The sequence below is a fragment of the Dermacentor albipictus genome, chromosome 4 (genome assembly GCF_038994185.2).
Source record: "Dermacentor albipictus isolate Rhodes 1998 colony chromosome 4, USDA_Dalb.pri_finalv2, whole genome shotgun sequence".
Taxonomy (NCBI): domain Eukaryota; kingdom Metazoa; phylum Arthropoda; class Arachnida; order Ixodida; family Ixodidae; genus Dermacentor; species Dermacentor albipictus.
Genome location: NC_091824.1, coordinates 26,972,992 through 26,986,398, shown reverse-complemented (window position 1 = coordinate 26,986,398; position 13,407 = coordinate 26,972,992). Strand labels below are relative to the sequence as shown.

Sequence of the window (13,407 nt, the reverse complement as noted above, 5' to 3'; positions counted from 1 at the left end):
ACGCGGGTTATGCGGGAGGCGCCGTATAATATAGAGGGCCTCCGGAATAATTGATACAACCTGGGGTTCTTTAAAGTGCAACCTATAGACTATACATAAGCGGGCGCTTTCGCTTTCCGCCTTCAGGCCGTGAATCGATGGTAAATACTCTATTTCGCGCATCAAAAATACAACTTATAATTATTCCATTAATTGATTGATTTACTCATCGATTGATTGATTGATATTCCCAACCATTGAATCATTGCGGGCAGTAGTGCGCTGTCCAAGCTCCGAATTACTTAACGAATAAAATTTCGAAAGAGACCTTGCTATACATATATGGCTCACGCCGTAAAAGGATGCTCTCGAGTTAGGAGGCATATCGAATTATCCGTCATCAAAGTGAGGCCAGTCCGCCGCCTCATCGCTGTACAACGGTCGCCGCGCGCGCCATCTCTCCGACAGCAGCGACGTGGAGAGGAAAGGGTGGGCGACCACGGCCAACGCCACCTAGATAGCACAAGGCCTCTGCGCTCCGATTCATGACGTCATGTTACCTGGCCCGACTGCCATAGAATCTAATGGGGATGCTTCCGAATAGGCAACAGCGATTTTGGCGTCACCGCTTTCATCATATCAGCATTCTCAATAGAAATTTCGGGCCAGGTAGCGTGACATCGTGGATCGGAGTAAACAGGCCTTGTGCCACCTAGGTGGTGTTGTAACGGCCGCAGCCCACGCGCCCACCCCCGCGAGAGACGAGGCCGGCGCGTGACGCAGATGGGCGCAGCGAACCGCTCCGTCGCCAGCTAAAAATGGTCGAAAAGCGGCGAGACGAACGAAAAGGGGAAAAAAAAAACGCCCCGTTGGAAAGACGGCGGATACCGCGGACGGAAACAAGCTGCCGGTCGTATTGCGCCGCTGCAGAATTGCGATAGGAATGCGACACTGCAACCAGCGCGACGCTATCGTGAATGCTTTACGGCTGAACCGATCGAAAACACGGGAGCACGTGCGAGCAAAGAGAGAAAAGGCCGCACGCGAGACTTCTCCTCCGAAGAAGGGACAGTCCACCCGAAGCGATTACGAAACGTGCCCCGTGGCTCATTTGTGGCCCATTTGCCAAATGCACGTTACATATTTACCAGCTATAGTTACACCATCGCCTGCAAAGCTAACGAAGCATTTCTTCGTAGACACAATACTTGCGCCTTCGGCCCGGCCGCTTCCTCCTATACAGGACGTACCACGAGCTACGACATAAGCTTTCAGATCCAAAATTAAACAGCAAGAGAGAGCACCACAATTTGAAGCGCTTCTTCCTTACCTTCCCGAAGAGCTATCGCTACGTGCGCAGCAAATGGTATACAGTGCCCTGCTGCGCCTTTCAACTAAATCGCACACCAGTAACCAAGTTTTGAGAAGCATATTTCGTTCAATGCAACTAAAAAAAAAAAAACTAAATTATGAAACGTAGAGAGTACGAAGGCCAAACTTCCTTTCAGAGGGTTTCGCACCCAAACGATGCACATCACCGGTGCGCATACGTCGCGTGTGATGTGTTACGCGTTTCGGAGCCTTTCTTCGCATTCGGGCAGTTCTTCCGCTCGATATGTTCGCAGGACTTGCTGCGTTTCGGTCTTTGGTTTGGAATTCGATGCTCCCGAACAACAAGAAAAACAAATATGAAAGGAAGACTAAATAGTTTGCGAGCAGGCGCTGTGAAAGCCCATCACGTCACGACAAACAGCCGGCGCAGGAACTTTATGGTAGCATCGCCACCCATCTTCCGTTGTTTGGGTCTTTTTTTTCCTCGCTAAATCACCAAGACTCGATTCGCACTGTGAGTGACCTTATGATCATTGTTATTCTAGAAGCGTAATTCACCTAACGAAAAAAAAAAGAAACGTTACCCTTTCTGCTGGTTTGTCAGGAAAAGCAAAAAGAAAAGTTGCCGGCATAATTAACAGGCATTCGTGTCACAGCTTGAAACTGTACGAATACTATGGCGCAGTGTTCTTACTCTCAGTAGACGAGCAAGCCGTTAATAATTTCACCTAACTCCGCTCGCTCATAATTTACACTGCGATTAAATGCAAACGTTGAGCGAAGCATTGCTATCTACAGTTTACACCAGCGTATATATCGACGGGAACATGATTTCCCAGTAATCGGCGACTCTGTCCATTCGACAGCACGCCAAGCCAAAACCACCCATAACCAGAGAGCACAAGGCCTTTTCACTCGGATCCATGACATCGCGCTGCCTGGCCCGAAATTTCCACTGACAAGGCTGGCGGGGCGAACGCGGTGACGTCAAAATCCCCGTTACCTACTCGGAAGGAACCGCATTAGATTCTAATGGCAGTCGGGCGAGGTAAGATCACGTCGTGGATCGGAGTGAAAGAGCCTTGTGCTACCTGTATACGTGGTGTTGGCTCGGCGCGAGACGTCGCTGGCACCATCGCAAGGCGTTCGGAAACTACGCGACGGGGCTCGACGGAAGCGCCACGGGAACGTTCACCCCGGCTGCGTGGCGCGCAGCAGCAGCAGCTGCGTCTCGCGGGTTCCAAGCGAAGTGTAACGGCGGTTGTTGCTGCGCTGTCAAAAGCAACAGGCATGCGCTTTCGCGGGAGGGAAGCGGTACGGCAAGAGCTGTCTCCCAATACTCTGCAGTGCAAGCATGGGAGCAAAAATAAGTGTCGACGAGGAATTTCGGGACCGTCGCGAAAATATTGCCGATTCTGCTTTCTGTTGCTCAGTGCGTGCTACATATGTTTCCCAAGCCCAAAAGAAAACTCGCCAAACACGAACAAGTGCCTCGTGGGAATATATTAAAGTGTGCGTTTCTCCCTCTTTTTCTCTCTCACGCACAGACGCAAACGAACAAAAACGAACGGACGAAAGAACGAGCGCGCGCATCACTGGCTTTCGTTCGTGTTCGTCTCCATGTCAACGCGAGACAGTTACGACGATGCCCTTGCCTTCCTTTCGTCCCAAAACGCTCTCGCAAGAGTGACCGCCCTTCACAGTCAAACGAATCGGCCGCGGCGGCGTAAAGAGTCGGTTCCCCCATCGTCGCGTATAAAGACGGCTGCAGCGTAGACTGTCCGCCAGCGGGTACTAAACGTACCCTCTCCACGCGGCGGGACAAAGTACAAACGGGACGGAACCCTTCGCGCGAGCCGACCGGTGAGTCGCCGGCAGCGGCTCGCAAAATACGAAACGCCACTCGGTCCGCCGCGCCGCACAAATGGTGACGGACGGGAACCGGGAACCGCACCGCGACAGCTGCGCCGGCAAGCGTACGCGTGCAGCAACGCGCGTTCCGATCCGACTAAATATAATTATATGCACGTGCGCGCACGCAAGAGCGAAGGAAAAAAAAAATGAACTGGATTGCCTATAAGCGGCGACCCGGGCATGGTTAGCGCGCTAATATAATGCAGGTTGCGAGCTTTGTCGCACGTTTTCGGCCGCTGTAGACACGTCGCTGCTAACAGATGTCGTCTGTCTGGCGCTCGAGAAAGGAGCGAGGACAAAGCAGCGGAAGCTCGCGGGCTACGAAACGAGACGCACCGCAATGAAAACATGTGCGACGCCTTCCGCCGAAAGCTGTGCTGGAAACGGGAGCCGCACTGGTATATAATGTGAGCTCGCAGGATGAATGACACAGCCAGGAGTTAACTTCGGGTGTGGCCCCGACAGCCTGCCGTAGTGGGTTCTGCTAGCCTTTCGCGTGCTCGTGAGCTGCTTCTGGTTGTTATCAGTGCCAATAAAATGTGAGCGGTGCTCAGGCACCGAACGCCTCGCTCCCCAACCAAGCCGTGCACGGCTATATATATACACCGCCGACATCTACCGTCAGCACCTGAGCAGTCCTGCGACCGCGCAAGAGATGCGATACGGCGCGCGCGCACGCACGCACACACACACATGCACGCACACACGCACACAATAAGGAGAAGAAGCATGAAACTTGCAACATAAATTGTCAAGAAGCGCATAAATAAACAGCATATACGGTTAATATAGTATCTGCGTTCTACAGAGTGAGAGAGAGAGAGAGAGAAAGAACCCTTCAATGAAAGGCAGAGACTTTAGCCGGCGTATAGACATCCTCCCACGGAGTCGGTCACAGGAAAAGGAACGCTCCATCGTGTCGGTCACGCGGTGGAATCACGGCGTCCGGTGGCTGCCGCAACGGGTGCCCTGTAATCACTTCCGACACTGCACAGCCGCCGCCGGTGCTCCAAAGACGTCCGCCGGAGCTTCTGCCACGCATCGGCCAGTGGCGGAAGGCGGGCCAGCGGAGGGAGCGCAGTTCGCCCCGGCAATTTGACTGCAACGCGCTGCTCCACCACAGAAGCTCTATCTCGGGACGCCCGGAAGCTAATGGAGTCCCTATTGCACGCCTCGAAAGGACTGCATAGCTGCCACAACACGTGGTGGCTCGGCACGAGGTGGGGATATATATATATATATATATATATATATATATATATATATATATATATATATATATATATATATAAGACACTCTTCGAGCGTACAGGTAGACACCGACTGACTTCCGGCGGACGGGACATGTCTGGAACAAGCCCGGTCACAATACGAATGCGCTATAACGCCACGACAGCGAATCTGCAACAAAAACGCGCTCATAAGGGTGGAGGTTTGGGCGAATCAAATCTTTTCACGACGCTTTGTAGACATTTAGTGCAACTCGGAGTAAGTGAACGTGAATAATAGGGGAACAGCTTACACATCGCGCTCGACGCGTCACGAGAACGCGAACTGCGCCCAGTGTTTCCACGAAGCCAAGCCATTGCGTTCTGTCGATCTTGTAACAGCTACCTGCACGTGATTTAACACGGTCCACCGAAGGCGTGCCTTAGGTTGCAGCGTGGCGAGAACTACAGGACGGAGCACCGCGCAATGCGGTCGAAGCCAAACGAGTCGGCCCAACATTTCATCGTGGCGCGATAGCGCGCGGTAGGTTTCAGCGCGTGCGCGTACGCGCAGAGCACTTTTCCAACATTCTAACGGCTGTTGGAAAAGGAATTTCGATTTGGGGCCTGAATTTTGTAGAAATATTTTTCACAAATTCGAAAGTTCGAGAACAATAGAAGCATAAAGTTTACACTTTAATAGCTTTAATCAAGAACATATATCGGGGTTATATAAACGGCATCGATTAGATCATTAAAGGAGGAGCAATTCGATGTCAATTTGCATGTTAAGTGAACATGTTACGTTGTATACAACGGGTTCTGCAGAAGCTGTGTTTCCATATTACAAAGTTGTTTTTAGATTCATGTGTGACATATCAATTTTGTACGCTTTACATGTACTATTAGATGCGACTCACAGAATGGCGATATCATTTTTCACTACTAAGTTACGGAGTTGTAAACTTGATAGTTTCGTTTTCTTGAAATTTGTCATTTTTGCCAATTTTTAATTAAAAAGTTCACTACCTAAATCAAAAATTCGAAACGAACACTTACTAGATCTTAAGTTTTTCTTTTATATGCAACAGGCATCGTCAAATTTGGTCGAGTGGTTGCTGAGAAAAACGAATTCTTCTTTTACATGTATTTAGACAGGAGCACGCGAGCTAAAGCTTCCTCTTAAAGGGACACTAGAGAGAAAAATAACTTGCGCTGTAAATGACCCTGCTACAACAATGACAAGAATGCCACGCCAGGAGAGGCTCGGCAAGCGAGAAAAGGCGCAAAGAACCAAAATCGGGCGGCGACTCCACGTCCGCATGCCCGCTATTGCGACTCGGTGTCGAGGACGACGAGAGACGGGCTCTTGGAGCACACGAAGAGGAGACGAAAAGCTTTATGCAATATGCGCACACAGCAGGTAATAATAGCATGCAAGTAGCGGTGCCGAAGTGCGCACCAGAGCGACCGGTGGCGACTCCCAACCGAATGCCGGCTCTGCCTCAAATCCCTCTGGCGACCCATCGCCGGCGGGAACGAGGCGAGGCGGGTGCATGCCGCCAACCGCGTCGCCTTCCTCTTCCGTCGAGGCAGAAGTCCACACTGCCCACCAACAACCTCCACGGCAAAGGGGTCGGCAGCTTGTGGAATTTGGAAGGCTGTCAGTGGTTTCGTCGTGGCGCTCTGTGCCCCCGGGGCTCCTCTGTTCGACTTAAAGGGTCTGCAGTTTCCCGGAGCTTTGAGGGTTGTCAGTGGATGTTTGGAACCCAGCCCAACCACCTCAGAAGAACGAGGGAGAGAGGGAGGAGGGGGCGCGCACGCTGCCTCGATGATATATTGGGGGCGAGGATTTACGGAGTCGCCATCTGTCCGAAGCGCCTCGCTTGCGTAGTATGAGGGATCACGCGGCGCGCTCCTCATGGGTTTCGCTTACGGCGCTCAATAAGAACACCACGCGGCAGCCGTCCTGGACATTTCTGTAAATACTCTCAAAACGAGGCAAGTTATTACTGTCGAAATAATAATCTTGGGCCAACTGAAAGCACAGAATCGTTCGCAGGCGCTATCTCTTTACCGATTACGTACAGTGAACCCCACAGCGCGCGGTCGCCGCAATGGAGTCTCCCTAACCGGCTTCTCGCGTGAAAGGTAGGCGAACGCTGAGACCACAATACATGTCAAATATGTACTTACAGTAAGCTGTCTGTATAACCAAATGGAGCATAACAGAATGAAGCCTCAATGCAGCGATCGCACGGGTTCGCAGTGACCGACTGCGGGCCTGCATGCATATCCGCGCACAATGTTTCGCTTTCGCTGCGTGCGCGTTTTCGCACCGTGCCGTGAGCTTTAGGCAGCAGAATATGAGCATTTAACAGTACACAAGCAACCATTGTTGCGTGAACCCTATCAGAACTGTTCAAAAATAATTTCGTTATAGAAACTTCAACGCCTACGGCGACTGTGATATTCAATACGATTGTGATATTCAACGACGATTCAATCTTTTTTTTTCCTCCTATATTCTTGGACGTTTCAATGCTATTCCTCAAGTTGCGTCCCGCTGTATGTTTATCGGTCTTCTCAGCGTGCGATTTCTCTCTTCTACTTTTTCGTAATCCAGTGCAGTAATTCATAACACAAACACGACCATATGCCATGCATTTTTTATAAATGTGCTCTTTAGCACTCCCTTTCCGTTCCAGTGAAATTGCCAGTATCTAAAATCAACAAGTTCGTAGACCAAACCGTCAAGACATTAGCGGGGCAGCGGGCGGGGGCGAGCGTCTCAGTGTGCGTTTACCGCTATCACCGAACATCGCAGTCCCGGCGCCGTAGCAGAAATCTTCCTCGCGTTTGTGCTTGCTGCAGGCCCGAGTTCGAGCCGATGGCTGTCTGCCTATTCTACGTTTCGCGAGCCAAGCTTCACGCAGCTTCTTGTCCTGCGGCTGCGTGTGAATAAGGCTGACACCGGGCTCCGTTGCGTAAGTCGGACACTGCGGCACCGAGCAGTAGCCTACCATGCTGCACACATCCAAAGGCAGCCACTACCTATTATAGTGCTTTCAAATGTTGCCAAGCAGACATCCAAGGGGTAAAGCCTCACCACTTAATCAGAACCGCAGCGTAGGTGGGACTTTAAAGGGACACTAAAGTGAAAGATGATTTCTTCTGCATTAGTAAATTACCGTTCTAGAACACCAAAAACACCACTCTTACAACGATAAGGCGTTTGGTAAGCCAGAAAAAGCGCCAGAACGAAATACGGGTGGCGACGCCTACTTAAGTTCCCGCACCTGGGGGCTGTGACGTCTTGGATTCTGATGGCATCTTCTAGGGCCTACTAATTATACATAGCGGTACAGACTGACTACATTGTGTTCTAAAGGGACCAAAGATTAAACATGGCAAGTTTCGGGAACCTTTATTCAGCCAACGCGGCCCAAATGCGAAAACATACTTTGGAATCCCTGACGTCACGCTGACGTACCGGCGCTGAGGTTTCGGCGCGAAATTCAAATACTGAGACTTGGACCTTCATTTTCTCATCTAATAAACTACTTTTTTGAAATGACTACCTGCAGGGTTCTCAAACAATGCTTCATTAGTATAAACTGTTTTATTGTTTCGCTTTAGTGTCCCTTTAAACTTTCATTTTCAGCTCGCTTCGGCGCTTCCGAAGCAGCCGACGCGGCCGCTGTGTGCACGTGATCCCTCATGCTACGTCACGCCGACGATGGCGCCAGCTTTTCCAGTGGTGGAGCTCGTCCCCAATAGGCACGCAGTGTCGCACAACACCGCTCGCCGTGACGTCACAGGTTTTGACAGCGTCTGCTTGGGCACGGTTAATCTTTATCGGTAACGGACCGTCTCTTATTCTAAAGGTGCTAAACACTGAACTTAGGAAGCTTTTAACACCTTTACTCACTCACGAAGGTCCAAGTATGCAAAAATTACTTCCAAATCTATGACGTCCCACTGGCGTATACCGGGGTGGGGCTTCGGCACGAAATGTAATACATAGAACTTGGACCATTTTCTCTTTTAATAATCATTCCGTATAACCGTGAAATCATCGAAAATTGACTTGCTTAAAGAATACTTAATAAGTTTAAACCGATTAAGTATTCCTCTTTAAAGGCACCCAGTTAAGTAGATATTTCCCATTGGAATAACTGCGGTGTCGCAGTTGACCACATCCATTGTCTTGACCTAAACATCCGATGCTGCCAAGAATGGCCCACGATTTTTTTCTTTCTTTCTTTGATCACGCGTTCATGCAGGTCTGCGCGTACGCATTCGTTCACATCCGCGTGAAGCGTGCAAGCGGCCAGCTCCGGCAAAAAAAAGGAGGCCCTGGTCAATCGTACACACGTCGCCACTCGCACCAAAAGCGACAAGCCTGCGTATTTGTGCGGCCACGCCGTCATGCGTGCTAAAAGTTGGTCGGGCGTTCTGCTAACTCTGTACGCTGCCGCCGTCTTTTTTGGTTTTCCTCGTCCTTCCGTCTTTGCTCCACAACCATGGCATAAAATGACGAACCGTTATCTTAGTCAAACTAACGTTCTGTTGTGGCAAAACAGTATCGCGATTAAGGTAGAGCTCCCCACAATATATTCCATGGCCAGATAGCACCGCAAATTTACTGAACACTCGTTCACGCTCGTAAATACTCATTTTGTGGCCTCCATTAACGTTCCGCCCCGTTCTAAGAAACTCGCCGAGCCTCACAGTCACGTATTAGATTTGAGCGCGCATTCGCTAGACGGTATGTCGACCAATGAGCGGTTTACATGTATGTTACGTAACAATGTCCGAAGACAAATGTTTGGTCACGAGCCTCAACGCAAACGATAGCACGCATTTTCTGCATGCTACTACAGAGCCTCAAAACATGAGGTGTTTTGTACTCGGACCGCGGCATAAAGAAATCTAGCGCAATGGACACATTCACGTTGATCACGTATAGAAAATAAACAATGTAATGACATTAAAAAAAAAAAAAGAAAACGCGATACTGAACCAAGAGTATGACAACCTGCGCATTTAGTTTATTGATTTAATAGATAGACTGAAAGTGCGTACGCTATACTGCGTCTTGGTGAACAACTTGTAGCCCCGCATGCTGCACCATTGTCCAAATGGTGAATCCTGAAATTTATCCGAATTGTTCTTGCGCGGCCTGTGGTGAGGCTGCTACTTTGTCCCACAGTGCGGATCGTTGGGCCCGAAGTTCACCAAGGAAGGGTGGGACAAACTCCGGTCTTCAGAGACGGGACGTCTCTGAAGACCAGTCACGCGCGCCCGCGATCGGGACGGCAGGCTGGACCTGTCGGTCCCGTCGTGGGATTGGCCGCGGGTGCGCGCTTTATCGCGTTTTGCTTACTCACTCACTCAGCACGTGACCAAACGTGGCGGCGCCCCCGGGAGTGCGGTAACGTCCGCATTACGTTGTGAGCGAACATAGCGAAGCCATGTCAAGGCACGCCAGCGTTCGTGAAATTTACACATTTCAGGAGCCTATAAGTATACAGTTGGTTGTAGTCGTAAGGGAACTGACAACTGGCCAGAACGTGTTGTGAGACGCTGGTGGAAATTAAATGACCATGATTTATAGTGATAGAATCCAGAATGCTGTTCGCGATTTAAATAGGAATCAAGATTTAAAATTAGCAGAGAAAGTATCAAAAACCAGTAAATGGCGAGACCTGGCGCTGAAATCTCATTTCTTTTGGTCCTTTTGATCATGGTCCCACACCGTTCTTTATCTTGATATTTTGAATGTCAGCTTGGTTGTCGCAATGTTCACTCATTGAGGACAACTTTCGTTGTTTTCTTTTTTTTTTTATCGGCATGGGTTTTAGTAATACAATGACGAGAACGTTCACTGCCGCTCATGTCCACAAGAAACAGCTGCGGGTCAGTGCACATCGTCTGATGTGCTTCATACCTAGGTCGCCATGCTCAAACAGCCTTCGAAGCGGTGTTTTAACGATACGTTTCGGATGCAGTTCATCGGAACGCGCATCCGAGGCTACAACGCGCGAGGCTACATAGTTGATCGCAGGTATTGAATACAGTTGCCTTTTATTTTTTAGATTGAATGCCAGAACACTCGGCGTAGACACATCTGCATGCAGCTGTTCCACACGTGCTATCAGTAGTAAAACGCCGGCAGAAGTACCGTCTCTTGGCTTCTGCCCTGCGGTTCAGTTAATCGACGAAACAGTCATCGTCTTCGGGATTGGTGCATTTCTGAATATTATGCTGCGAAAGCAACACTAAGGGAAATTTCTTCTAGCCTTTTGTAAACCTTTCAGTAACAATTTCTTCCCTCTTAAACACGCACAAATTACTCGTCGACCTTTTGAAAAGCAAACTACAAGCGACAATGACAAAAGGAGGTGTTAACGTACGACCAGCATTGCTGGACAGCACGCCGCTGGTACACATGCATACAAGGTAGCATCGTGGTTTACTAATGAATGACCCCGCAGGATGCCAACACGTGTGCAGAGAACGTGCTCAAAAACGAGCAGGAACATACACGCCATGTGCAACGCGTGTTCTGCCGAAAGAACAGCCCGCTGCGCATCTATGTGGTTACGCAGAACACTCGCCTCGTGCAGCTGTTTTCTTGCGCACACGAGCGGCAGTGAACGTTCGGTTCATTCATAAAACCCATGCCGATAAAGAAATAAATTGTACTCAACGAGTCAACATTGCAACAAGCAAGCTGACGTTCAAAATATGAAGAAACGCAGAAAGAACGCGGCATGGCGCGGGAATATGAAGTTTGAATGCCGCAATACTTACCCAAGATGACAAACACTTCTTCTTTTAATCTGCGATTTGCAGGTACCGGTATTATGGAACATTTCAATTCACATACACGTCGCCACGAACGTCGAACTCAACTGAAGCATTATCCTCCTGCCCTTCGGCAAATCAGGTTCAGTTATTACGCCGACAGGTATTCCAGCAGCCATCAACAAAGGTAATCAAACAGTTTGCGATAATTACACGTTTTCAAACAAACTGCAGTTATACCACATGTTTACCTTTGGTTACGTATGCATCGGAAATTATGTTTACCACTCTGCCGAATATTGTGTTCTCAGTGGCCACGTGCTGGGTTAAGACCCACCGTCAAACTAAACCTACTGTCGCGACTAATCTGCACGTTCAGGTGATATGGCTGAAAATTTCAGGAATGCACCAATCGCGAAGACGATGACTGTCTCGTCGATTAACTGAACCGCAGAGCAAAAGCAAAGAGACGGCACTTCTGCCGGTGTTTTACTACTGATAACACATGTGGAACAGCTACATGCAGATGTGCCTACGCCGAGTGTTCCGACATTCAATGTAAAAAATAAAAGGCACCTGGATTCAATACCTGCGATCAGCTATGTGGCCTCGCCACTGTGCACGTTCCCACGAAATGCATCCAAAACGTATCGTTAAAACACCGCTTCGAAAGCACTTAGAGCATGGCGACCTAGATACGAAGCGCATCAGACGACGCGCACTGACCACGGCGGGACATAAACACCGGCATGCCGTACGTTCCTCCGCCCCCCTGGTATTTCGCAGCCATAGTACGCCAGCCATATACAACTGTGAACACAGATTACAGCTGATCCGTGCCCTGGCCAAGGAAACCGGTTCCTTCGCGGGCCTACGGATGATTCGACGGAGCGGCGAGGAATCTCCCCTCCCTAGAAGGCACCAAAAGAAAATAGCCGAAGCCCTCCCGCGCCAAGCAAACACGACGAAAATAATCTCCGGCAGCGCTAAGCCAGCGTGCGGCAGGGGGGAGGGGTCTCGCGCATGTCGGCGAAACGCTTTCTTTCCGGCAACACAGCGTTGCGTTGCAAAGCCCATTCAGGCCACACTTCACTTTCTTTCATTTGAATGTGTAGCGTGCAAGTGTCTTGTAGTACTACGGGTTTGGCAGACAATACGAACCGAATTGCAAGTACCGCGACGCCGCGGGTAATAACGAAGCAACTGTCGATCGACCAGCACGCATGTTGAAGTGGATTGCTCGGGCCGTGCTACACTGTGCTTCCAAAACTACAATGCAGCTTGCAACGTTGCGCTTGGTTCGATTCGCAAGCAAAATGACAGTATACTCCGCACGAGCTACGACGAGGTGCGCTGGGCATATTGCATCCCGGTCTTTGGCGACGTTAGTCATCGGCGCGTCTGGTGGGCGTTCGTAGTCGTAGAGACGCGTGCGCGAAAAATAAATCGCCGAGCACAGCGGCGAAGGCCGGGAATGCAGCTTCCGCCGAAGCCCTTTTTGGTCGGACCGGGCCCGAAACGGCAGCGCCTCTAGGCCTCGCTCGCGGTTGGAGAGCTCGTCTGCTCGCCGTCAAACGCACGACTCACCTTCAATGCAGACGACGTGCTCACGGATCTGTTGAGCCAGCAACGGATCCGGAATGACTTCTAGAAGATCGTAGATGGCATAAATGCTCGGGTGAACGCTTTCGAAGCGCTGGATCTCCTGCCGAATGGCCAGAGAGTTGTTGTAGTACGGCTGCGTTCGGTTGTTCATCGCTTGTGCTGATCATAAGGCCACAACAAAACACTCCATCGCAGCACCCACTGACCCCACCACCCTACATGCACCGAAATTCTCGCACCATCTTCACAAAACACGGCAGCTGAGACACACACACACTGGCAGCTTAGCAACGCTAGAAGCAGTCCCGTGAAGACGGCAAACGCGGGCGCGCTGCAAGCACACGGACGCAGACAGACGCGACGCAAGCGCAACAAAACGCGCGAGCAGCATACAGTGCCCTCACTCCGATCTCACCTAGCCGTTTGGAGAAATGCACATATGCGCCGCGTGAGGGCTTTTGAGCGCCTGCAGCGCCACCTACAACTTAACTGAATTATGGAGTAGGAGCACTCAATAATTTGTAAGCCATGCTTTGGTTGCCAGACGGGTGCTTTG

General features: G+C 50.2%; 1 protein-coding gene across 1 annotated transcript in view; it reads right to left on the bottom strand.

Annotated features, from left to right (window-relative positions):
- The window catches only part of LOC135905288 (centaurin-gamma-1A-like), a 317,818-nt gene extending 304,558 nt beyond the window's left edge, over positions 1-13,260 (bottom strand). Inside the window, exon 1 of the mRNA XM_065436307.2 lies at positions 12,834-13,260. Coding sequence (XP_065292379.1) covers positions 12,834-13,002 — 169 coding nt within the window. The 5' untranslated portion in view covers positions 13,003-13,260. The remainder of the gene's footprint in view (positions 1-12,833) is intronic.
- Positions 13,261-13,407: the final 147 nt, after the last annotated feature.